Consider the following 27,464-nt stretch of genomic DNA (forward strand, 5'->3'; position numbering starts at 1 on the left):
TCAGAGGGATTCTAGTTTGACAATTTATATTATCCTCCTTAATCTCTCCATTAGTACTGAAGGGTCTTTCTGCTTTCAAATGAAATGACACTGCTCTCTTTTACATCCTCATTCTTTGTTTTCTTCTTTTTTGCTGTCTCATCATCTTCCCCCTGACTCTTCAATATTTATGATTCCCATAATTGCATTATATTTTTAAGTCTTTTTTAAAATAAACTTTTAAATTTTAGGATAGATTTAGATGTACAGAAAAGTTATGAATATAGTTACAGGGAATTCCCATAAGGCCTTATTATTAAAAATACATTAACGTTGTTAGTATGTATATATGTCACAATTAATTAACCAAAGTTGATACGTTATTAACTAAACTCCCAATTTTGTCAGATTTCTTTCAGTCATTGTTGAGTCTTTTTTTATGCTCCAGGAACTTGAACTCTCTTTTTAGTTGATGCTTCATCTGAATGCCCCTCCAGTTCCCATGACTCCGCACTCCCCTATGTTACCTTATAAACTTCAATCTATCTTTCCATTTCAGATGCCTTCCTGGTTGTATAATGTAGTGCCATGTATTCTGCTTCATCTGTGCTTCCTTCTCCTAGAATTCAGCCAACTGCTTAACTTTAATAACACATCTAGTCTCCAACTTATCCATTAAGATCTAGCTGGAAAACAAACTTAACGTGTATTTTTACAGCACTCCATCTCTTTCAGCAGAGTGTTCTCTTACTTCTAGTTCTACAGAATTTAAGGATATTCTCCATCACACTATAGTATAGTTACTTCTCTCTCTGTCTGCTTCTCCTGCAAGCTGAACACCGTATTCCATTTAGACTAATATATATAACAAAAATGCCATCAGCGGGGTGGCTGAAACAACAACCATTTACTTCTCACAGTTCTGGACAGAGTCTGAGAAGTTCCATCACGGCACCAACAGTTCTGATGTCTGATGAGCAGCCCACTCTTCCTGGCTATAAATCTGTGTTTGTCTTCACCTGGCAGAAGGGACAAGAGAGCTCTCTGGGGTCTCTCTTATAAGGGCACTAAGCCCCCTTCACAAGGACTCTGCCCTCATGAGCTAAGCACTTTCCAAAGGCCCAGCATCCAAATACCATCACCTTGGGCATCAGGATTGAACATACAGATATCAGGGGGACACAATAAGATTCAGTCCATTGCATCAGACCACCCTTCAAGTCACAAAGTACACGATTCACATTGCATTGTCCATTACACAGAGCGGAGCCTATGATACGCTTGTTGAGTTAAATGTTTTAATCGTCAGTCAAACAGACCCTTCCCTTTCTTCCTCTACATATTTCACCAACAGAACTCTAGCTGTCTCATATACTATTAAAAAGTGACAATCAATTATTTGTATAAGGCATATAAGCTGTGCTCTTCTTTGCTCACCCCATGGACAGGTTGCCCCCAGAACACTAATGAATGCCGAAACCAAGGCCAATTCCTGACCGTGCACAGCACGGACAGTTTGGCGCCTGAGGATGACAGTGCACAGGAAAGTAATGAGATGAAAGCAGTGGTGTTCATTTTAGCTCTTCGTAGAAAATAAGAAGAAAACAAATCAATGTGTTTCCCTTTGGGAGTTAGTGAATAAACTTCTTAATGTCTGAAATATGTTTCCTCAGTCAGTTTCCAGAGGTGAAATAGCAATTTTCTAAATCAGTTTAATTTCTCTAAGTTTCTAAGCCACCAATCTTATCTTTTATGGGAAATCAAACCAACCAATTTGAAGCCAGTGGGCTTTGAGTATATAGGATAGGGAAAAAATTAGTGGGCTAAAGCCATTTGTAACAATACTCTGTACTGAAAAACTGCTTTGCATAGGAAGACTTGCAAATAAGTTATTTGAAAAGTTGACATTTTCTGAGTTCCCGTCGTAGCTCAGCAGAAACAAATCTGACTAGTATCTATGAGGATGCAGGTTCGATCTCTGGCCTCACTCAGTGGGTTAAGGATCTGGCATTGCCATGAGCTGTGGTGTAGGTCACAGATGCAGCTCAGATGCCACATCACTGTGGCTGTGGTGAAGGCCGGCAGCCGCAGCTCTGATTCAACCCCTAGCCTAGGAACCTCCATATGCCACAGGTGTGGCCCTAAAAAAAAAAGACAAAAAAAGTTGACATTTTCTGTTAAAGAGGATTTTATGGATGAAGTGGATCATTCAGGGGGAAAAAATGTATAAAATTCCTACCACTCTGGAGAGTTATTCTGAAGACATACAACACTTTATAACCAAGTTTGTCAGTTGTACAATTAGCCAAATCTATTTGACTGTTGTCAACTTTGTTTTCCAAACAGAATTTACAGTATTGTTATCACTAAACTAGCACCATTAAACACCCACACTTCAAGTATGTGGGTGAGACTTCATTAAGTTCAGAAAATTTATAAACCCACTCTGCTCTTTGAAAGTTAATATGAATCAGAGATTTTGGTATGACATTAAGCTTATCTGGATAGTGCTGACAATAGTCTGAGCTCTTAATCCAAATAAGGATGGCATATATGCAGAAAGCAGTCTATTGGTATACATCTATCTGTTAATGAACTCATATTACAGAATTCTAAGGAAAAATATTAGAGCAGACATACAAAAAATAACAACTCATTCTGAAACAGGGCTGTGAGCATCACAGGTGACCATACATAATACTTATAATGAGAATTTTAAAATGCTGTTAAAACCCTACTGATGGTAGGGAAAATTAAGTTAGATCTAGTTGTTGAACAGCATAGGATACCATGAATCATATTTCTAGGGATTAAGATTCATGTTGGAGTATCTTAGCCAAGATGACAGAAGTAGCCAAAATATTATTGGAAATTAAGGTCTTTATAACACAATGATGGTCAAAGCTAGGAGAATGATATCCAAAGGGCATATCCTGATGACAAGAACTACATTAGAGATAAAAGGCAATCCAAGAGACAGCAGCTGAGTAGCAATGAGATAAAACCACAACAAAATCTGGCACAAAGCCAAGACCTTAAGTGATTACATTAAATATTTTGCCTCATAGGTCACAGATTAATGCAAGGTTTGACCACCACCATCTGCTCCACAGAGGCCATGCTCTCATGCAAGATGATCACTCCGAGTTCTTACTCTAAGGCCAACATTTTCTCCCAGACTCTCGTGGAACAGCCTGGCAAAGCAGACAGGGGATTACTTGCAGTTAGTAGCCTCAGTGACATTTTGCAGGGCACTTTTGCGAGGCTGAATCTGTGAGCTTCAGATGCAATTAGCAGCAATATCTGCATCGTGGCTCACCACAAATACAGAAATTTGTGTCCCCAGTGACAGCAACGTATAAAGAAAAGCCAGACATTCAATTCTCTGTTATAAAAAGGTAATTCGATACTTTGAGGAAAATTTGTTTTTAGGGATACTGAAATAAGCTGAGACATTTTTTGGTGTCTGTGGGATGTGCAATAATGGATAACATATCCCCACAATGATATGGAACTATGAGTTTAAAATTAGTCCAGAACTAAGTTCAGTGGAATTGGCCTAGTTGAGACTCTACTATGAATGTATTAGCCGTGACAGGAATATCTGAGAAAATGGTCACTGAGAGGGGGAATGGGTGGAGATTTAAAAAGTTAAAAACTGGCTTTAGAAACATCTTTGTGCAGAAAGTAGCAGAGGTCTCAGGTTTTTTGCAGCCGAGCTCCTTGCAACTATAATAACAATTCCCTCCTCTCCCAGGCACGCCGGAAAATGGAAATGACCAGTAAGTAATGCTACATCATTTTTTTTCCCTAAAAGCTCTGACCCTATGGTTTACTTAGAGGAAAGTATTGATCCTCTTCTCATCATTTTTCTTTTGTTTTTAAAAGCTATTTTTTGTAGAAAGCACAGTATATGGTGTTTGGCTATTTATTTGTCATAGAGCTCTCTATTCAACAGAAAAATTCCAACAACTGAAAGAGAGGAGACTGCTCTTAAGCTTGGGTAAAGTGGTAAACTCAGAAACCAAAAAGTTGAAATGGAAGATAGAGGAATGAAAATCACTATGAGGAAAATTCATCGAAAACATCCAGAGTTTTAAAATAATTTTCCCACTGAAATTATCAATATGTTTCTCACAATTAGGGTAAAAACCATGGCTGCACCTTGAGATGGCTCTGGGTGGCTTTAACAGCAGATGGCTAGTCGGCTTCGACTTTATTAAAACAAACAAAGTAATTATTAGCAATCCTGCCAGCTCTTACGGTCGAAGCACTGCAAAGAGATAACTGTCTTTTAAATGTCAAAACCAAATTCCGTGGTTGTTTTTTTCTGGGTTGACCTGACTGTGAAGCCTGCCTTTCTGTGGGTGTTTTTGTATGTCCATCAGGTTGTGAACTTTAGGAATAATGTCCATACATCACATAATTAAAAGAGATGTCCAAGGGGAAGAGTTGGGGTTTGAAATTGATTCAAGTTTAAGAAGAGATAGGTGGGAACTCTTGGTTGAAACAGACAGTTGAGTCTACTGCAATATTCATGACCTCATGAAAGCCATGTGCCCAGACCACAGCATTAGTCCGAAAGGTTCGGAAACATTTCTGTGTCTTCACCCTCACAATCCAGAACTGGAGGCATATGAATGCAATATGGACCTCCTGACAGGTGTTTCATGCCCATCTTGATGCCTAATTCAGCTGATGATCATCACTATAACAGAATGATGAAGATTTATTGGCTTAATTACAGAAGCGAAAGTGCTAGAAAAAATGTCTGTATATGAGGAGACACAAGTTTTGTCGCAGAAACACTTAAAAATATATATGCTTGTGTATCATCTTCTTTCTGTTTATATCATGTTTACTTTCTTTCACAGTATGTAATGCTAATTACTGTAGTGCTAACTTAATGTTTTCTGTTCCAAATAGACCTCAGTCCGATAAAGAGAGTGTGAAGCTTCTCACAGTTAAGACAATTTCTCATGAGTCTGGTAAGCTCCCAGATTGGTGACTAGATGAAAAATTGTTATTTCAAAATCGAACTTGGATTTTGTTCTGTGAACATAACCAAAAAGTATGACTTCTTAGAAATGGCCCATTATTAATTCCCAAGAAACAGAAAATTCTCCTATGAAGAAAAGATGAGCTCTATAAATATTTTGGTAAGATTATTAGATTATCTGGCTTTTAGAGCATGCATATAGATGAGTTCTAAAGAACAGAAATGCTAGAGGCATTTTCTCTTCTGCAGTAGTGGTAGAAAAACATTAAGTATGCTATATATAGGGTTTTTTAAATTATTATTGCTGTTGTTTTGTTTCCTTTTTTGGTAAATGGCTGTGTTGAGCCAACTGAACCCAGGACTTGTCATTTAAAATATAAATCATATTTTATGTCATTATATACCATTTTAATTGAGCTTTTTGATGAGGACAAAACAATTTCCTGATGATAAAATTTATATTTCTTTATTCCTATTTATTAGGTTTTAATTTTGTTTGGTTTGAAATGCAAAAAGGTTTTCAAAATATAGGTATGAGTATTATGAGTTATGTAACAAGAGCAGTGAAAAATGATATAACATAGCTTTCAAAAATTAAAAAAAGCACAGATTACATTTTTGTTTTGAGTAGACCAAATATTTAAAACATCGATATACTGCAAAACAGATAAATAAAAAGGAATTACTAGTTTTACAGAACAATCCAGTGGCTCTAATTTAAATATCAAGTTAGATCAAGACATTTACAATATGCAGTCCCCCTAATTTTACTTTTGCAAAATAGTCCCAGAATACTTACGTTATGTAAAGTAAGAGCTGTCAGATTGTAAAAATTGTAAATATGTTACAAAAAATTTTTTGTAAAAAACGAAAAGGCTATAAATATAGTCCCAATTCAAGAGCAAGATATTAAGAGCTGAATTAGTCCCAATTTCAGGTCGGAAATTCTGACTGGAACAAACTACAACAGACAAACAAGAGAGCTGAAAAGCAATCTGCAGAGACATGGCCAGACCTCTCATGTGAACCATTTTCTTTGAAGAGACACTTTTATTTTTGTATCTCTTCAGTTCTACAATGTCCATACTTTATTCCCACAAGGAAGTGGCCTAAATGTGAACTAGTCTTGAGTATGCTCGTGAAGGACCCAGAGCGTGACGACCCCATTCATCAGGAAAAGTTGTCAGAATCTGCCCGTGGCCTGCAAGCAGCCTCCACAATAATTTCATGCCGTCTCCTTTATTCTCTTGAGAATCTGACTAAGCACTCAGTAGCTTCTGGGGCTCTCCAAGCTGTGGGCGAGAAGCCTCTGTATGGGAGCCCCTGGCCTTCCTGGGGAGAAGAGGGCTGGGATCAGGACCACCTGCTCTACCACCTAGTAATTCTATCGAAGCTGATAGCTTCCACTCTCACAGTAACTGCAGGAATAAGTGGGTAGACCATGGTGGGATGGTGAGGAAACTTTCACTCTCCAAACTTCCTTTTCTTCAGAAGTAACTTTTCAGATCACAGATCTAAGGAGGAAGTATTATTATGGAAATAGTTAAGATCTAGCCTCTGATACTTTTGTTTCTGCCAATCTCAAGTTAGGAAGCTCACCTCTTGTACTAAAGGAATTTCTCAAAGGTCGATTTCAGTAGCAGGACTGATCATCTGAAACGTAATAACCTGCAAATGCTCTTTGTGCTACCATGACTTGTCCGTCCACAGGACTTAATCATTCCTGAAACGCTTGCAAACACATCTCCTCCCACTGTCTTTCAAAACTTATTCCAATAGGTTTTCTCGCCTACTCAATATTATGTAATAACCTATATGGGAATAAAGAACGTATATGTATCATTGATTCAGTTTGCTATACACCTGAAACTAATGCAACGTTGTAAGTCAACCATATGGACAATAAAATTTTTAAAAAAACACGAAACTGTGCTCACCATATTCAACAGAAATTACACTGTTATAATTATTTTTATTTAAACACCTCTTGCCAGTAGTGACATCGTTCCTAAAAGATAGGAATAAAGTCTAAAATATATAAGGCACAGTTTTAGCCTAAATTTCCCCTATCTCCTATATAAAAACTTTTAAATAGTTTTTAAAAATATAGAAAAGAATTTGATAGAATAAATGTGTGACTACCCACCACTCAGAATTGATGATTGCTGCATTTCATGTTATTTGCTACATGGCCTAAGAAATATAGCATTGATTAATGTACCAAAGTGGGTACCAACATGAAATTTGAGCCTCAGTGGTCTTACGAATTCATTGGATTGGTCAGTACTTCAATTTATAAACTCTGACCTTATATCTCTAAATAAATTTTGCCATTTTAGAGGTCAATAAATCATATTTCCAAGGAAACAAAGCTCTACAGAAACCTGCCTTTGGGAGGCATGCCAGTGGATGCTAAATTTGGGGGGTCTCTACAAGCCTCTGTGAGTAATGGTTATTGTTCTGAAATTTTCTCCTCTGACTGGCCATGAGGTTCATCCAGCCACACTTCCTACTTCCTCTAAATATTTTCCCTCTCAGTCAAGGTTCTTCTGTGGGAAAGGTAGCTGGTAAATCTTTAAAATTAGATTATTTCACTTGATGAGCTTTCTTTAATGCGAAAGAGAAAGCATAATAGGGTATAAACAAGAATATGCTTTGAAAGAAAATGAGCACCGAACATAACAGATCAAGGAGTCCTTTATGAGAACATGTAAGATCCCATGTAATAAGAAATCTTTCTAAGTTAAACATCACCATGATTTACTACAAAATACATATGTGGCACAATACATTTTACTTAATTTTTTCTCTTCATGGCTGCAGCTGCAGCCTATGCCACAACTATGCCAACACTGGATCCTTCGCCCACTGAGTGAGGCCAGGGATCAAACCTACGTCCACACAGAGACAATGTTAGGTTCTTAACCTGCTGAGCCACAACAGGAACTCCCGTGACATGATCTATTTTAAATGCGACTCCTACCTACACCACATCTCAGAAAATTAACATCTATTATCCCATTCTTAACATGGAAGGCTAAACAAATATGAAGAAGATTTCCTAAATGATTCCACAAAAGAAAGAAAACAGTATTATTGAATTGAACTGCAAAGCGTTACTTGATTTTGAATCATTTGGAGAAAGAAAAAGCAGATCTGAATTCCTTATAAGTTTCCTCTGCTTAGAAACCTGTGGTAAGTTTATATTACCTAAGATTAGGTTAAAGCACTTGAGCATGTCTAGAAAGGTTTCCATGATGTGCCAGGCTTCTACTGCTCAATTTTTTTCTTTCTTTTTCTTTCCAGCCGCACCCACAGCATATGGAAGTTCCCAAGCCAGGGATGGAATTCAAGCCAGCACTGTGGCAATGCTCAGATCCCTAACCCACTGCGCCACAGCAGGAACTCCACCTGCTCAATGTTTGAACCACTTAACAACACGTATTCCCCATACATCAGTCATCTCCTATCTGCTGTCTTCCTCACTGAACTCAGGCTCTTTGGAAGGAGGAGATGGTGCCTTGGTCTCCCTCCTGCTCCTAGCCATTGTGATAATTACACATTACTCACATATATTGGTATACTAATACTAATTAGTTTATTATCGTAATCACTCATTAAATGTCCAGTCAGTTTTTATTTATTGTTATAAGTAAAAGTTCATTCACTACTAGAAATGAGCAAAAGTGCAAAGTTGAATGAAAGATTCACAGATTGATAAAGCCATACATGGACTCAGCTTCTGTCTTCTCAGTCCTTCAGAATTTGACTTCATCTCTGCATTGACACCAGAGCTTCCTTGACTGCCCCAGCTCTACATGGTCTTTCTCTCCTTGTATTGTTGATTTGGAAAGTCAATATGCATTATTGCCTTGGAATATCACTTCATGACCTAAACTGCCATTTTAATATTTGACCACACTATGCATCATGGAGAAGAGAGAAAAATAGAGAATTAAAAAGAATTAAAAATTACTTATGAAACACAACTTTGATATGATTTTGACATTTGTTGTATTTCCTTCCAGTTGTGTTTTTCTAGGTATATATGTATTTTGTTTGCTTTTACCATATCTATCATTATTGTAACTGTTATTGGAATCCTATGGTATTGGAATCTTTCCACATTTTTTCTTCTCAATTAGATATACTTTGAGAAATATTAGGGAAGACATTAGACTTGTAATGATTTTCATATAATTTGCTTTACATGACTTCTGGCAGACCGTAGGGGTTCAATATATGTTTCTTTTGTTGACTTCTCATTCCTGTTTTTGTATCTCTGGATTCCAGATGTACTGTGCCTTTTGCAAAATAAAAAATAGTGAGCAAAAGGCTGTTCTTGGGCAAGGGCAGTGAGGGCTCTTGTTCTGTGCCTGGCATTTCTTGAAGCACAAGACTGAGGAGCTCTTGAAGGAGGGTCCCGGGTCTGTTCTTCTCATTGGTCTCTGGCACTACTTACTATTGCCATGACTGTACAAGTAACAGGTGACATCATTGAAATCTCCAGTAGACTGGTTCCCTAACTGGCAGATAAAAGCTGGAGCAAAGCAATGACATTTATTCTCAAAGCTGGAGCTGTGACCCACAGTGCTTTTATATCATGTGACTGATGTTGATACTTGAATCGACTTGAAAGACACAGGTAATGTGAAATGCTTTGACCACAAATCCAAGAGTGTATAAAAATTCTTGAGGTCTCCCAGTTTCCCATCATCCTAAGTTAACATTGATCTTTATCCTGGATGATGAAATAACACTATTATTTTGAGTAATGTTCCCTGTGCTCCTTTGTATGTCACCAAAGTATTCATGTGGGCCTATAAATTCATTTTCACAAAACTCTCACTGCATTATTTAAGCAGAGAACCCTAGAATGTCTTCCTGATAAAATGGCATTTTAGATATACAACATAATTTTTCCTGGACAGAGCCTGTTCATGGAATGAGCATAATTCAATAATTCATTCCCCAGGGGGCCTCTCTTGTTATCACCTCCCAGCTCACACCCCCTATCCACAGGGAGTCAGTTAGCATTGCTCCTCTAGGGTGAAAACAAACAGGGGCCGAAAAAAACTCATAAATCTTGGTGAACAATTTCCAGGCAATACCAAGAAGTAAATTGTGGCTCTAATGACATTCTTGAAGGGAAATTGGACTTTGCTTGCAAAACAAAAAACAAGCCAAGAAACTTTATTTTCATCCTTATGCACTCTCTGAGCTTATAGATTAAAACATATCTTCTGTTTTTAGGTGAGCACTCTGCACAAGGGAAAACTAAGAACTGACAGCTTGATGAATCCTCTCCACACCTGGGCAATAAATATGTAAGTTTCCTAATTTCATTCACTGAGATACTCATTAATATCTGTTTTGTTAGCCTGCTGCAGCTCAGATTATTTTTAAAGACTTTTATTAACCAAAAAGTTAATGGCTTATGTCAGTGAAACCATCATTTTTCTATTTGTCTAAAAACAACTCTAAGAAGACTTGCCAAAGAAATGAATGTCTTGGGGGCTGTAGTAGATTTTCCCAGTTGCCCTGCCTACCTTAGGAATGATACAGTTTGCTTTTTCTGCCTGTTGATAATATTTCCTCATAGAGGCACTTTGCTTCTGCCTAGGTCAATATACACACATTAACAGGGGCAGTTAGACAGGGTTCTATCACTGGCAGAACGCTGCAGGACCCAAAATGACAGTGCTTACAAATGTGCAGTTTATTGCAGGAAAAGGATATGATGGAGCAGCTGCATTAAAGTAAGACATGCATCACAGCCAAAGGCTGGCTTAGGGTAAGGGGTCCAGGGATGAGGGGTGGGAAGTCCAGTTGTCCTCCCTCTGTACAGACTGCACTGGGACGTACCTTCTCTCCAGGACCAGGAACCATGTATATGTGCACAAAGGATTTCGAACAAGGGATCCAAAATGCACTCGGAGCTGGGGTTTCTTATCCCCAGATGGTCCTATAGACATATTCCTGCTACAGAAGTAGATGAGTGACAGAGCCCTCCAGGTGTCTCAATGAGACCAGATGCAAAATGATAAATCTCATTATGATAATCGTTAATGAATAATTGAAACCTCTCAAAACAATGGTTACAAGCAACTGCTATTCTGCATGTCTTATGCTTTGACCAGGAGTCAGTGCAATGCAGGCACATGTCTTATCTCAGTAAAACGACTGGGGCCAATTTCAGGAGTGCTGGAATTAACCTTCCCAGTTTAGCATAGGGCTGCCTTTTGCTTTTCTCGAATTGGGTAAGAAAATTTTCTTCCGACTTTAAATAATTTTCACAAGAAGCACTGATTAAGTACCCTCACAATTCATGTTTGATCATTTTTAGAACCGATAATAAAACTTACCCTTAGGCAACTAATAGTAAAAAAGCAAAAAGGCAAATAAGTATATGCTCAGAATTGGCCTGGCCACAGTGGCAGTCCCTCTGGGTTGTGCCCCGGGGAGGAATACCACTGTTATGTCCACTGCTCCTGTCTAATTCCCCGCACTAACACAGTGCTCCTATAGAAACTCAGTGAGCGTCTGTTGAGTAAATGACACCAGCCATGCTTCCCCGGCCATAAGCATAGACAAAAGAGAGGCATCCAGTGTCAGGATTTCATCTTTCTCTAGCCAGCAAGGGATGGGTTAGGATGAGAGGAATCTGGGAGTTTGTCTATCCTTTTGCATTGTACTCTTTCAGATGCAAGATTCAAGGAGCTGAGAAGCTTGAAACATTCATGGAGACTAGTCCTCGCTAGTGCGTGGAAGGCTTTCTTCCATACCAGCCGTGGGGTTTTTTGGCAACCCTGTGGGCAGGAAAAGGATGCTTTCCAGATTATCAAAACACTCAAATCCTAGTGACTAACTGTCCAATTTGGAGGAAGACGAAATCTTTTTTTTTTTTTTTTTTTTTTTTTTTTTTTGCTTTTTAGGGCTACACTTGCAGCATATGGAGGTTCCCAGGCTAGGGGTCAAATTGGAGCTACAGCTGCCGGCCTACACCACAGCCACAGCAATGCCAGATCCTTAACCCACTGAGTGAGACCAGGGATCAAACCCACAACCTAATGGTTCCTAGTCGGATTCGTTTCCCCTGTGCCACGATGGGAATTCCAAGACAAAGTCTTCTGTTTAGTGCGTAAGAAAAAGAAAAGGTATATAGGAGACAAGGAAGAGTGCTAAACCAAACAAGCTCGACAAAATGAATTATTGTCCAACTCACATTCCTTTCGATTTCTGTACTTAAAAAAAAATATTCCCAGCCTCTGATTTCATGTCTTGATTTGCAGAGGTAAAGAGCTTTTGTTGCCTTTCTGAGTAATTGTGGGATTACACAACAGTGTTCTGAAGAGTGAAGACTGGAAAGTAATGGGAAGAAACAGGCCTGACATCTGTCAATTCTGTTGTCTATTTACCTTACCCTTTTTCAATTTATTTCTCTTAGCAAGCATTGTATTACATTTTACATGTAGTACCCAGTGAGTAATTGCTTTCCAAGCTATCAACTAGAAATAAAATACCTACTCAGAAATTCAGGATAAATAGGAGTGTATTTATCAGAACTACAAGTTGAGAAAAGAAGTTGAGAAGTCTTTGGGTCTGTATGTAACAGCAAACCCCGATATGGAAATATTCATTCATGTTAAAAATTTTCATCTCAGTATAAATTTCTAGATGTATGTAATGGCTGCTGTCTCATATAATGATCATCTATTTTGTGCTGAGTATTATAATATAATTTGGCAGCACAGACAGGAATTCCAAAATAATTTTTACCTGTGATCCCTGCCCTCTCTGCAAAGCTTTGTCTAGTGGGAACATGAAATCATACACAGGAAATATGAAACTAATTAAAGTAAAAAATTTAAAAGCTGTATGGCCATGATTGAAATAATTCATCAATTCAAACTAGTTCTAAAATCTGAGACTTTTATGTCAACAAGAGGACGTTTGTTAGAAGTTTCAAAAAACATCTTTACACTATAGATTTACTGCTACATTTGGAGACCATAATTTCTTTAGAATAAGAAAATGATTATTTTAGCTTAAAATTCCCCTGTGTAATTTACTTTGATCCTAGCTATTGGCTAGTACCACCTTCAAAATAGTTATTAGTGCAAAACCAACTTGTGTTGAGTTTTGAAAGCCACTGAAATCAAAGATTAGAGATATATTAATTGTATGTATTTCTTTGTATATATATTTGTGCTTATTTGCAACACAAATATGCTATCTTGTGAAATTAATTTTCTTATGACAAGGAGTACATAGCTAAAGGAATTGATTTTCTGTTACAGAGAACTTCTGCTAAAGCCAAAATTTTATGCAAAAAAGTAGAGCAGGCAAACATATTTTTTTTGATGCCAACCAATAGTCTGAACAAATTAGTTGATAATGAGTAGGAAGGTGGGGACATTATCTAATAATGTCTATAGGGGAAAAATGTATAAAAAACTAAATGTAAAAAAAAAAAGAAAGAAAAATTGCCTTTATTACATGTCTGATTAAGAATTTTCAAAACGTGGCGTTCCCATTGTGGTGCAATGGTTAACAAATCTGACTAGGAACCATGAGGTTGCAGGTTCGATCCCTGGCCTTGCTCAGTGGGTTAAGGATCCGACGTTGCTGTGAGCTGTGGTGTAGGTAGCAGACGCGGCTCGGATCCCTCATTGCTGTGGCTCTGGCATAGGCCAGTGGCTACAGCTCCGATTAGACCCTTAGCCTGGGAACCTCCATATGCTGCAGGTGTGGCCCTAGAAAAGGCAAAAAGCCAAAAAAAAAAAAAAAAAAACCCACCCCCCAAAAAATTTTCAAAATGTGAAACAATATAAAAATTCAATGGAAAAGACAGGAATTTTATTACATCATGACTTAAAACTTCCAACATAAAAAACCATCATAAAGAAAACGATAAATTATAAATTCAGAAGGGTTTGTCATAAATATGAGACCAATTAATTAATATTCTAAACACACAAAGGCATTTATATAAATTGAAAGAGTTTTAATGAGCAAAGGCCATGAATAGGCAATCCATAAAGGAGGAAATAGAAATGGTAATATAAAGTTATAGAAGAGTTCCTGTGCTATATTACTAGCCAAAAATGTGAATTAAGACCAAAAAAATCAGAACCTTCAATTTACTAGACCTTTACTTTTTCTAATTTTTAAAAAGTCATACTGGTGATGCAAATAGTTTCATACGCTGCATTTGAGCATGTAAGTTGGACTAATCTTTCTCAAGAGCAGTGTGGCAGTACTCACTAAGGGACTTAAAGTCACCTAGTAACTTCACCTTTAGGAAATTTTCATAAGAAAATTACTTGAAATGTGATTAAAGATTAATATACGAAGAATGGTAGCAAACATTTGGGCCTACACCACAGCTCATGGCAATACCAGTTCCTTAACCCACTGAGCAAGGCCAGGAATCAAACCCGCATCCTCATGAATATAGTCAGGTTCGTAACCTGCTGAGCCATAGAAGGAACTCCCAAGACAATTTTTAAATTACTGGTAAATACGTCTATGATATATATCAAATGTGGGGCGGGGGGACAATTTTAGAACTGACAGAAAGCCCTTTGACTGTTTTGAAACGAATCTTGTGCTGTAGAGGGGAGGGGACCTGCTGCCACCTGGTCACTCCCTCGCCAGCAGATCTGCTGTCCTTCTGTTCCAAGCTCCCCCCACCTGCCGACAGTTTAAGAAGTGAAAGGAGCGTCAGATCCATGAAGAACTAAGGGGAAGCAAGACCAACAGCTTGTATGAAATCTCATCCCACAGACACGCAACAAAGTAGAATATTACTCATTTCCATTTTTCTCCCAGATACAATTCACTGTACTTCTGTAATTTTCTAAATGATGCCCTTGATAATCTTAAAGCAACTCTGCGAACTCCCAAAGAGAGCTTAACATATTTTTCAATTATTTTTCTTACATTTTAAAATGAATTATGAAGGCTAAAAAGCAAATGTCATGAGTAAAAAGAGATTTATTTTCCAATCCTAGTCTTTGGCTCTGAACAAATTTCTTAATAATGTTTTGCATTGGGTTCCACATCTATAACAAAACCAGGACAGAATGATCTTGTCTCCTAAGACCATTGGGCTTCTTTGTTTATAAAATGTTCTCAGGGAGTTCCCGTCGTGGCGCAGAGGTTAACGAATCCGACTAGGAACCATGAGGTTGCGGGTTCGGTCCCTGCCCTTGCTCAGTGGGTTAACGATCCGGCGTTGCCGTGAGCTGTGGTGTAGGTTGCAGACGCGGCTCGGATCCCGCGTTGCTGTGGCTCTGGCGTAGGCCGGTGGCTACAGCTCCAATTCAACCCCTAGCCTGGGAACCTCCATATGCCGCGGGAGCGGCCCAAGAAATAGCAACAACAACAACAACAACAACAACAACAACAACAACAACAACAAAAAGACAAAAAAAAAAAAGACAAAAAAAAAAAAAAAAAAAAAATGTTCTCAGTATGGTTAAAGAATCTATCACGATACTTTATTATTAAAGTGATCATGCATTTTCCGTAAGAATCACAAATTTATAAAAGTTTAGGGTTGTGAGAGGTTCGGTGACCATAAAGTTCTGTATTATCATCGAAGCCAATGCATTGAGTTTTAGAGAGATTTTAATGTTGGAAAGAAAGCAATTGGTGATATTTGCAGACATTCACATTGAAACTACCAACTAAGGAATAAAACCACTACTGAAGCAAGTAAAATCCACTTCAGGAAAAAGATTATCCATGTGGAATACACTCTGATGAAAAATCCAGTTCCTTCCTATATTGGTTTCTTATCTTAGAGGAAAAACATGATTGAGACAATATTAATCATGAGCATTATTCAACTCCATAAATCCAGATGTTTACCTAACTGATCTATGCTTCAAACTCCTAACTTCATGTGGAAACTCACCTACAGGAGATTGGGGTTCAGTTGAAGAAAACGTGACAGAGACCTTACTCCTTGCCAGGTACTAGGCCAGGTATTAAGAGGGACATGACATGGTTGCTGTCCTCAAGAAGTTTAGAGAAGTGGAGAGAAATACAAAGAAGATCATTTTATTCGAGAGGGTAAAACGATAAAATGATAGTGGTATTAAAGCTAGCCATGATGCCTTGAAATACAGTGGCAAATTTCTTAGAAAGAATGGTATCTGAGTTGAAACTTATAGGAAGGAAAAAAGTCACTTGGGTTTTTCTAGGCACAGGGAATAGCATGTAAAATGCCAAGAATTGTGAAACTGCATTACCATGGTATACGAAAAAGATTATAAATAATTGACTAGTCTAGAGCTGTGCTGTGCACATCTGCTGCAGGATCAATGAACCATTGATACCATTCCCTGATGAGATTAAGTACCAAAACAGAGCGTAAGCATTAAAAGTTGTTACAGCAATCTGATGTTGCGTCAACATTTTATTCATGTTATTGTGTTTTTTAAAATATCAGTTTGCATCTGATTAGAAATTTTCAAAAACCAACCTGGTCCATAGATAACTTGGGAAGCACGGGCCTGGAAGACACAGTTCAATGCCAGAAGGGGCGGAAAGGGAGGCGGAAGCAGTATAGAGCACCAGACCGTGGGAGGTCTTGTCTCCCAGGCTAAGCTAAATTGTAAAGGACTTCACAGGGTGAGAATGAAATGCTTTCTTTTTCTAAGCAGAATAAACTCTGAGTCTTTCCTAGTTACTAATGCCATCAAGAAGCTATTTATTCATTTGGGGACTCTGTCTGACCTTGAGTGTAAAACACACCCAGGAAATTAGTCCAAAATTTGAGAGTGGGGACTGTTTCACAGGCATCCCTATAACCATGGTGCTCTTTCTAGAGCTGCACCATGCTCTGGCCTGTGCTGGACCATCATCAGCCACAGATGCTCTGAGAGGACACCGGAAGTACCCTGCTTTACAGTCCTTCCCACAGACTGAGGCTTGACCGAGATCCTGCGTCCACTCTTTGCTCTCCAAACTGCCCCCTAAGCCATAGTAGCCAGTGTCTAGCTTTCCCCCACGACAGTGCAGCCATCCCTACCAAAGGTCCTGCCTCCACCAACCACACCACGAGGGAACATGATGCAGGTCTCTACCCGAGTCCCACTGCCCATCCTCACCCACACCACCTCCCCCTTCTAGACTCCCGCAAACCACAGCCATTAGTAGCATGACCTCCTCTAAGCCTTGCTGTGATGAGCGTGTGCCCTTTTCCCAACTGAGGCACAGAAGCTTCCAAGGCCTGCTCCTTTTTGGATGAACACAGAAAGCTGTTCCTATACTGCAAACAAGAAAACCCCAAGTAATAAACCGAAACCAAAGTCCTGACTCTCCTTCCCATGAAGAGGTGGAGAGTTGCCTGCGCATTCTTCTCCCTGATCGGTATACAGCAGCAAAGCATGAAAGTGGCCAATAAAGTTCTTAATTACGTTGTCACCCCAAGCAACAGACTGAATGATGTCCCAGCAGTGACAGGGCACAGTGAAGGGCTCTAACCAGAAGAGGAATATGATGAGATTTTTGCTTGAGGCCCTTCACTGAGTGGTTCATGTGCAAGATTAATTTAAGAGGAGTAAGACGGGAAGCAGAGGAGTCGGAAGCCTATTGCAGTATTCCCCAGGAAAAGGACAAGGGCTTCACCAGGTCTGCAGGTACAGTAGGGATGGAGATGAGGAGGCAGAATGGAATAGAGAAATGTCTGGAAGATAAAATTCTCCAGAGGTGGTGACTGTGTGAATACAGGCACTGGGGCATGAGGGCTATTATGAGAAGAGACTACGCCCACACTTCTAGCAGGAGTGCCTGGACAGACCGCAGAGGTAAGAGCAAGGGTTGGATTACAGAGTGGGAGAGGACAGGTCTGGGAGGCAGTAGAGGGGATTTCCTTTCAGACTTGCTGAAGTTGAGGTGCTTACAAGACACTCAAGTGACTACTTGGTGCAAATCTCCCACTAGTCACTGACATTTCTTACCAAGAGAGAATTTCCCCCATCATCTCTCCTCCTTCTTCACTTTCTCATAATCTGAACTTCGTTGTTTTCCCTCTACAGGCTTAATCTTCAGCTTCTATGCTCCACGAGTAGCAAGGGAGAAAGCCTTGTGGAATCAATCCTGACTTCCAATCCTGCTTGCCTGTCTGCACCAGCCAGTCACCTGGTCCCAACAGAGGATTTCCAGATGACATGTAATCATCTGATAGAGTTAAAGATAATCCTGGGCCTCTCCTGTCCTTTGAGACGGAAAAAGCACATTACCACATTTATAGGAACATTCCTAGGAGAGTGAATTTTAAGCGGGGTGTCTGCGAGCAGTCGACAGACCAGGTTGACCAGACCAGGCAGGTGGCTCCACTGATGAAATGATTGTCCCGTGAGTTTAAAGTTTCCAGAACCAACAGATTTCACCCACAGAGACATTCCTACTTTCTGGGTGTTCTTCTATTACCTAATGTTTGTATTTATTGTTTTCCACTATGTTAATGCAGGGAAAATTTGCAAGTGTATTATTAAATACTGGGTCGAAATCCTGCCAGGCCACTTTGTACATAAAGATATTTTATTCATACTTTTATGTGTTACTTTTAATAAATAATTACTGTACTCAACACACTAAAAATATCATAATGTGACTATGAAAATGGCAGGTGTATTGTCTTCCCATAATTGTGAATATTTTTGGATTGATTATTAGAATATGAGAACTCAGTAATGAAGGACATCTAAGAAAGAGACAAAAGATGCAAGTATAGACCCTGTTCAAGAGAAGTCAACTTACCCTTTCTCTGGTCTTCCTATTTGTAATTCACAGTGTATAACAAGGATATAAGGGCATTTATGACAGTCTGAACAGGACTGAGATGTTTTTCGTACTCCATTTGATTGATACTATCTCTGTGCATTTTTTATTTCTTTTAGAAATATACTGATTTGTTCTAGCAATCATTGTTAAATCTTCAGATTGTAGAAACCAACATTTCATAAATACATACTTCTGATATTATTTTTCAGAGTATCACTTTCCTAAAAACACCATCTGATTATAGCTGCCACTCCATCAGGGACAAATTCTTCTGTTGAAAGCTGATTGATCAACCTTGACCACTCCTTGGACACATGGGATCAAAATGTCATGTTGGTTCAAGTTCTGTGGAAAGCTTTGGCACTAACAAGCTGCCAGGGGAAGCTCTTTAATTTTTATGACTACTAAGCTGATTTTGATGCTGAATTACCTTAGTGATATGAAGGCAGTGCAGTGGAGACAGAAGGGTATAGTTAAAACTACCTTCAGTTTATTTTGTTGCAATGTATTTTAAAATGGTAAGCATTAAGGACTATGTAAATAATCATTTTGGTTTTTCACTCCCTGATGTCTGGATTATTTCTCATCAAGGATACCAAGCAAGGATACTTATGTTTCTGACAGGTGCCTCTTTCTGTTTCTTTGAGAAGAAAGATGGGGATGAGGAAAAGAAAAAGAAAAGCAGTAGGATAGAGGAAAAAGACAAGGGTCTCTAATACATACACTTTCCCCTGAGGGATGTTTTGCCCATGCTTATGTTTACCCTAAAAGTCTTTACATGGATGCAACAGTGGCTAGAGCATGCCAATCATGGAGCATTTGTCTTCAAAATAAAAATATGTCAACAGCCCTAGAATGCTTTATGGAACGCCTCAGCAGAAGCATTGTTGCATAGAATGGTACTGTGAAGATACAAACTCTTCTGCAATTTAAATTGCTACAAGTAATATGTTTTTCTGGCTTCTAGAAACACCATTTTCTTGCCCTTGCATAAGCATTGTTGGAAAAGAGTTTACAAAGATCAGGAAGAGGGAAAGCTTTTTAATTATAAGAATGAAATTCATTCTAGTTCAAGAGTTACACATAAAGAATATGCTTTATACTGACAACTATGGCACTAAATCTTTAAAACATCAAAGTGATAAGAGGACTGAGCCACTAGAGATACAGAGATACTCACTCATGGCATCTTGTGTCAATCTCAGAGGTAAGGCCTGCATTTTTGTGAGTCAACTTGAACTTCTATTGAAATAGAGTATTTGGTTTTCAAGTCCAAATTATCATTAATCAGGAATTTTTTAATTAGATGATTTAGATGATCTACTTTTTTATGCCTCACTTATAAATTTTTTATTCTGATATACAGTTCATATGTCACTGCAGCAAAGGAAAGGATGTATTTAGATCAAAGCCAAACCTTTCTGTGTGTTCGTTCTGCAGGACCATATGAATATAATTTAAGTATATCCATAGTTAAAACGTAAACAAGAGCTAATTAACTGGCGCCATTGTCACCTGAGAATAAGCGGATGGTGGCTGACACACTGGTTGTGATCAGCCCAACAGAGAAAAGCTTCCAAATTCCCCTTGCTGAGCTGAAATACTCCCTGGCATACCTGACAAACCTGTGTCTTATTTCTTGTCTAGCTGCCATACTTAAGTTCTCAAGGATCAGCTGAGGACATCCACAAACCTTCAACCACTAACATACTAGATTTTCCTGATTTTTCTCCTTTGAGTCCTACTTGTGATTATTTGAAATTTTATGGGGCCCCAAAAAGAAAAGTGGCTAAGCCCTTTAAAAGTCATGTTTTGAGTGACAGTCCTAAGACTATGAATTTGTTAATTATTGCCTAATATTAACGATATCCATCATTGTGGTTCATTAAATAACAACTACCTAAACTGATAACTGCTAATGGATTGTCCACAAATCTTCCCATCAAAATTCCCCCACAAAATCAAGACTTCTCATGTTCCTTTTAATGAGTATACTTTGTCTTTTCTTCAAGGGGATTTGTCCTAGGAGGCTGAATATATCTTTTACCTGTTCTGGATACTTTTGAAAGGAAAAACAGTTTTGATAAATAATGGAAAAACACTTGTCTTGTTCATAAATATTACATTCTTGGGCTTGAAATCAGACTTCCACCAAAGTGATTATGGATAATTTCATTAGTTACTGGCACCATGTCTGAGAATCACTCTATGCCAGGCACTGTGCTAAAGCCTTCACATCCATCATCTCAGTTAATACAACAACAGTGGTAATGGAGTTCCCGTCGTGGCGCAGTGGTTAACGAATCCGACTAGGAACCATGAGGTTGCGGGTTCGGTCCCTGCCCTTGCTCAGTGGGTTAAGGATCCAGCGTTGCCGTGAGCTGTGGTGTAGGTTGCAGACGCGGCTCGGATCCTGCGTTGCTGTGGCTCTGGCGTAGGCTGGCGGCCACAGCTCCGATTAGACCCCTAGCCTGGGAACCTCCATATGCCGTAGGAGCGGCCCAAGAAATAGCAAAAAAAAAAAAAAACAACAACAACAACAACAGTGGTAAGATATGATTTCTGACATTATTATTTTTATCATTATTGTTAGCATCAGCAGCAGCATATTCATTTTAGGAATATGGAAACCAAGATAAAAAATTAAGTAACTTGCCCAAGATTGTACAGCTAGTAAACAGTAAACATTTGGATTCTGACCTAAACCCCAAATCCCTGTTCTTCATCACTCTACTACTTAGTCTTTCTATTCTCTGTTTACTTATCTATAAAAAGGTGTGGTCCTGGCTATAGCTGAAATATGGACCACTTTATCATTTTGTTAGAATGACAAAATCATGTATAAATCCTATGAAATCCCCAAAAAGCTACCAAAATTAGTAAGTTAATTTATTATAGTTGCAAAATATAAGATAAATTTATAGAATCAGCTGATTTATTTAACTAAAAAAATGAAAATTTAAAAAATATACTATTTACAATAATGCCAGCAAATATAAAATTCTCAGGGATAAACCTGGCAAAAAAATGTTCACTCCTTACAACTTAAAACTGTCAAACTTTGAAGAGAAATTAAAGAATACTAAATAATGGATTAAAAGACTCAATATTATTAAGATGTCAGTTCCATTCTAATTGATCTACAGATTTATGAGTTTCAGGCCAAATCTAGTTTTCTTCTGTGTAGCGACTGATAAGATGATTACAATATTTATATGGCAATAAAATGAACTTCGAATAGCTAAAATTTTTTTAAAAAATCATTAAATTGGAGGATTTACACTACTGGATTTAAAGATTTACTTAAAGCTATAACAATCAAGACAGTTTAGAATTGATCTAAGAATAGAATTTAATCAATAAAACAAAATAGCAATTACAGAAAGAATTAAATGTATATGCTTTCCACCTATATAGACCTGAATTTATGGTCAACAGATTTTTGATAAGTCTGCAACCTGCAATAGTAATTCAGTAGGGAAAAGACAGTATTCTCAATGAACTATTCTGGAACCAATGTGCAGAAAAATTGAAGCCCAACCCTTACCTCACACCACACACAAGAACAGTTCTAAATGTGTCATAACCTTAAGCACTAAATCTAGATCTATATCATTTACCTTATTAAACGTCAGTAAAGATTTCCTAGATAGGAAGATTCAAAAGGCCAAAGAAAATTCTGCTCTTCAAATGAGCATTAATAAACTGAAAATGCAAAGCCAAAGAATAGAAGAAAACACTTACATTATATATGTATGACAAATGCCTTGGATTTAGATCATATACGGAACTCAAAAAACTTAAAAATAAGAAGTCAATCCACCAAAAAAAACAAAAAAAAATTGAAAATGCAATTCACAAAAGAGGATATGTAATTTTCTGACAAGCACATGAAAAGATACTCAGAATCAGTCATCAGGAAAAAGACTACTTAAAACTACAAAGACTACCACTACATATCAACAGGAGTGACTAAAATTATAAAGACCTGGAGTTCCTGCTGTGGTGCCGTGGGTTAAGGATCCAGTGTTGGCTCTGCAGTGGCACAGCCTATTCCTGGCCCAGCACAGTGGGTTAAGGATCCAGCATTGCTGAAGCTGTGGCACAGGTCGCAGCTGTGGCTCTGATTTGATTCTTTTCCTGGGAAATTCCATATGCTGTGAGTGCTGCTTAAAAAGAAAAAAAGGAAGAAAAGAGATCAAAAATGCCAAGTGTTGATGAACATATGGAGAAACTAGAAGTTTCATACATTGCTGAAAGGAATGTAAAATCATTTAACAATTTGGAAAACTTAGCAGATTCTTCTTGAAAGTTTAAAAAGTTAAATTTATATTTCTCATATGACAGCATCTCCACTTTTATATATTTACCCAAGAGAAAAGAAAATACATGTCCTGGCTATACAAAGACATATAACCAAATATTCATATGAGCTTTATTCATAATAGCTAAAATCTGTAAATGATAAACAAATTGTGGTATGAAATACCACTCAGAAATAAAATGGAACAAACTGTTGATATACCCAGAAACTGAATGCCCAAAACACTATGCATTACGCTGCAAAAAAGTCAGATGTGGTGGAATGCATACTTTAGGCTCCCTTTACATGAAACACTTTAGAAATAAGATCAATGGCTGTCTTGTTCCAGCGAAATGCCAAGAAAGAGGGACGTTTTTGAGATGATAGAAATTTCTATAGTTTGATTATGGCGTTGAATACACATTTGCCAAAACTCAAGCTGTAGACTTAAAACAGGTACATTTTAAGAACTATGAACTATAGAACTATGTAAAATATACCTTAACAAAATTGACTTTTAGAAAAGTTTTTATAAACTTTTTTCAAGGGAAGGGTTATATTATTAACTTCCAGTTATTGGCTGAATTGGGCCCCTCCCCAAAATTTATATGTTGAAGTCCTAACCCATAGTCCCTCTGGAATGTGACTGTTTTGGGAATAGGGTCTTGAAAGTGGTAATTAAGGTTAGATAAGTTCATTAAGGGAGACCCTAATCCAATATAACTGGTGTCCTTATAAGAATAGATACACACACACACACACACACACACACACGGAACATCATATGAAGACATAGTAAGACCATCTACAGGCTGTGGAGAGAGGCCTCAGAATGAAACCATTCTCTTGGGTAAATACATAAAAGTGGAGACGCTGTCATATGAGAATGGTTTCATTCTGACAATTTCTTGCCTCCAGAATTATAAGGAAATGAACCTGTTAATACCACTCAGTCTGTGATACTTTGTTATAGCAGCCCCTAGTAAACTAATACACTTATTAGTTTAGTACACTTAATAACCTACAGGGTTATTGAGATAATTCAATGAGATTATGAAGTATTAGAGACACAAGAAATATTAACTTTTTCCCTCTTTGATTTTTCTCAGTGACAACCCAGGTTAGAACTACTCATACTTAAAACCAAGATTAACTGGCAAGCCTGAGATCCCTTGCCAATAGCTGGAAGAATATCTAAACCCTTTCTATTCTACTACTAGATTATAATCTTCTATGCTTCTAAGCATCACAATTCTAGATACCTCCTATTAACATAAATGAGCTTTGAGTGAGGTTAACATTTATGTCATAAGATATAAAAATACTGAAATCCTTCCTTACCATTGATAAATAGCTGCTGTCCTGAGCCCACTTCCTCCCCAAGTTCCCCCACCCGCCACAACCCTCCTGCTCTGTTCCCTGGACTCTTGTCTCTCTAGGATCCTGCACCTGAGGGGTTGTTAATGCTGGCAAACTGTTCTTATAAGTCAATGTCCCAAGCTGCACTTACAGTTAGATCTTCTGAACATCCCTGGTGCATATAGCTGTGATTTGATGATGACAGGATGATAATTTCAGAGGACATGTTTTTAAAATATGGATTTTTGTGATTTTTGGAACAGGTTTGTTTTGTTGGCCAAATATCAGCCTGGATACGTTAATTTAAGCACACTTGAAACAAGACAATGATTGCAATGTTTTAAGGTTGAAAACCTGACTTGTATGCTCAAATTTAGGCTCAGAATAGCCTTCTTTTGTATCAGTGTTTGTGACATCTATACTCCCCTACTCATGAATATAAACCAAGGCTCCGTGTGTATGTGTGTGTGTGTGTGTGTGTGTGACAGAGAGAGAGAGAGAAGCTCTGTAAAGGACAGTTTCTTTGGTTTACTAGCAATATATGCCAGAGGGCTTCTCCTGCTGCTGCTGCAGAACAGTGTCATAATGCTTCATGTGTTTAAATTATAAATGTAAGTACAGGGCAGGATTTATAGCATTTTGCTTGGAACTAAAACTAAAGCAAATGAAGGCATTTAAAACAAACACTGTCAGGCACTACATTGCTGTTACCATTGAATGGCATTTCATTATTCCAAAGAGATTAAAGAGTTGATAGACTGGAAGAGCACTGATGAGGTTTTCACTGGGCTTGCAGTAAAACCCACTTATTTGCTGAGTGTGGTAGCTGCTGTTTGTGGTGTGTGTGCTCAAGAAGCAGGTTCCAATGAATACCTTTATTATATAAGAACTATCGTTCAGAAGAGTATCGAACTTTGCTTTGCCATCTTCGACTGATGTCCCCCCCAGTCTTAGCTCTGTCTTGTTGTCGAGATATGGCCCACTCCCTGGGATTGCATGAATTTTTATTTCAAAAGAATAGTCCCTCTAAAGTTCTGATAGCTGAGCTTCCCACTCTGTGGAGGTTCAGAGTGTGAAGTATGGAAATGAAGTCAAACTGTCTGGATAGAGAAACGTGGGAAGCTTTCAAAGGTTGAAATTTTAAGAAATGTGTGTGGGAAGGGAACAAAGGCTGAAATCATCTCTTAATACCAAATGCTAATAATATTATCATCACCATCATCATCCTCAATAAAGTTTTATTACTACCTACTTGACCAAGGTATTATTTTAGAGGAGTTACTGAAAGACATCATGAGTGATAATTCCCTCTAGGAGTTTTACTGCATGGAAGACAAAACATATAGCTTTAAAATGGGGGCTGTTTTTGGCTTACAGATAACAGGGGCAGGCGGGTGAGGTGAAGTCATGTTAAATGGAAAGCTAAGGTGGTGCTTCTTCTCCAAGCCGTGTACATTGGGCCTATCACAGGCGCGGAAAAAACGACTAGAGTTAGAGATGAGATAGGTCCCATCAGTTACCTTCTGAGGTCGAGACGGAAACATTAAGGTTTTGAGCAGATTACGTAAAATAAGGCATGGAAGTCATTTAGCACAAGGCCTAGCATATAAACCAAGCATGAAAAACACTAACTTCAAAATAAAACAAAATTAAATGTAGCAGTGGATTAACACAGATAATTAAGTATACAAGGTTGGCGCATAAATAGAAGCCACATCCTGGAAAAGTTTGGCCTCTTTTTCTGTAGGCACTGAAGAAACTCTAAATGTATTTCAGCCAAGTATAGAATCTTACGGATTTTTTTTTTTTTTTTTTTTTTTGGTTTTTAGCACCAATTTGGTATAGGGGCATATGGAAGTTTCCAGGCTAGGGAACTAGTTCGAATGGGAGCTACAGCTGCCGGCCTACACCACAGCCACAGCAATGCCAGATGCAAGCTGCCCAAGCAACCTACACTACAACTCACAGCAACACAACCTACACTTAACCCACTGAGCAAGGCCAGGGATGGAAACTGTATCCTTATGGATACTGGTTGGGTTCTTTACAACTGGAACTCCCACCAGTAGATCTTTCTGATTTTGCTTCTTAAATTTTTTTAATGCAAAAAGGAAGGAAAGGGGCATAGTCAAAAGTATTTCCAAAAGAATATATGTGATTTTGATGCTTAGAATAGCTCCTTTGAGCAGCACTATTTAATGATAAGAGGTTGTATTTCCTTCTATTGGTCTATTTCAAGGGATAGTTTTGTCCAAAGATCAAGAAAAACTCCCTTTTCCTTGCTGAGCCCAGTTAATTAATAAGGTATTTTACTAAAGCAACAAAAGGTTCACACCATTAAGACACAAACATTAGTCCAAATATTTCCAGAAAATCTCTTTTTTTGCTATTCAACTCAATACTAATTAGTAATCAACTATTACCCACATGGATTCTCAAACTTCAGTCACTTGAGTCTTTCTCCTTAATTGTTTCAAAGGACTGAGATTTTCTGTAACTCAGCCCACTCTTACCCCATCTTAAAGGGGTAGATTAAAAAAAAACAACTGATTCATTCAGGTTCAAGGTCAACAAAGCTAGATCTGTTTTTGATGTAACCTGCTAGTTTCTTTTATCCCAAGGTGATGGGCAGCAATAATAACCAATTATAATCTATACTGTCCAAATAAGGGCAACTGGAAGTGGGTTTCCATTATTCTCTAAAAGATATTGCAAAATTTCATGTAGGCAAAAATTCTCATGATAGTTCAAGCTATGATGACAAGTGCATATTGTATTATAATTATCATCTTATACATAAACTTGCCAAAATAACCTTGTGAATAAGTTGGGTTGCTATTGTCAACACACACAGTCACATACATACATACATAATGCTGGCTCCCAGCAAAAAGAAGTCATATGTGGTGGATGTATACTATAGGCTCCCTTTACTTGGTATTGATAGGAAGATAACTATTAAGAATATAGTCAGAGGAAATTCCCACTGTGGCTCAGTGGGTTTTAAACCCAACTTGTATCCAT

General features: G+C 38.1%; 1 protein-coding gene and 1 long non-coding RNA gene across 9 annotated transcripts in view; one reads left to right on the forward strand and one right to left on the reverse strand.

The window, feature by feature from the left end:
- The window catches only part of EMCN (endomucin), an 82,834-nt gene extending 63,206 nt beyond the window's left edge, over nucleotides 1-19,628 (forward strand). For 4 of the 6 annotated variants that reach the window (XM_084973322.1, XM_084973326.1, XM_084973324.1 and 1 more), the window contains 4 exons: nucleotides 3,737-3,761; nucleotides 4,906-4,967; nucleotides 10,232-10,305; nucleotides 18,031-19,628. In XM_084973322.1, coding sequence (XP_084829448.1) covers nucleotides 3,737-3,761; nucleotides 4,906-4,967; nucleotides 10,232-10,266 — 122 coding nt within the window. In that variant the 3' untranslated portion in view covers nucleotides 10,267-10,305; nucleotides 18,031-19,628. Of the gene's footprint in view, nucleotides 1-3,736; nucleotides 3,762-4,905; nucleotides 4,968-10,231; nucleotides 10,306-11,681; nucleotides 14,992-18,030 lie in introns of those variants that run through there. The other 2 variants (XM_084973323.1, XM_084973325.1) reach the window with 1 other exon arrangement.
- The window catches only part of LOC146401031 (uncharacterized), a 244,697-nt gene that overhangs the window by 45,061 nt on the left and 172,172 nt on the right, over nucleotides 1-27,464 (reverse strand). The gene's annotated exons all lie outside the window — the stretch shown is intronic.

The sequence above is a fragment of the Sus scrofa genome, chromosome 8 (assembly GCF_054392235.1).
Source record: "Sus scrofa isolate SSC_HxYL_T2T_F1_AM1 chromosome 8, Sscrofa_HxYL_maternal_Yorkshire_Landrace_v2.0, whole genome shotgun sequence".
NCBI classification, from domain to species: Eukaryota; Metazoa; Chordata; class Mammalia; order Artiodactyla; family Suidae; genus Sus; species Sus scrofa.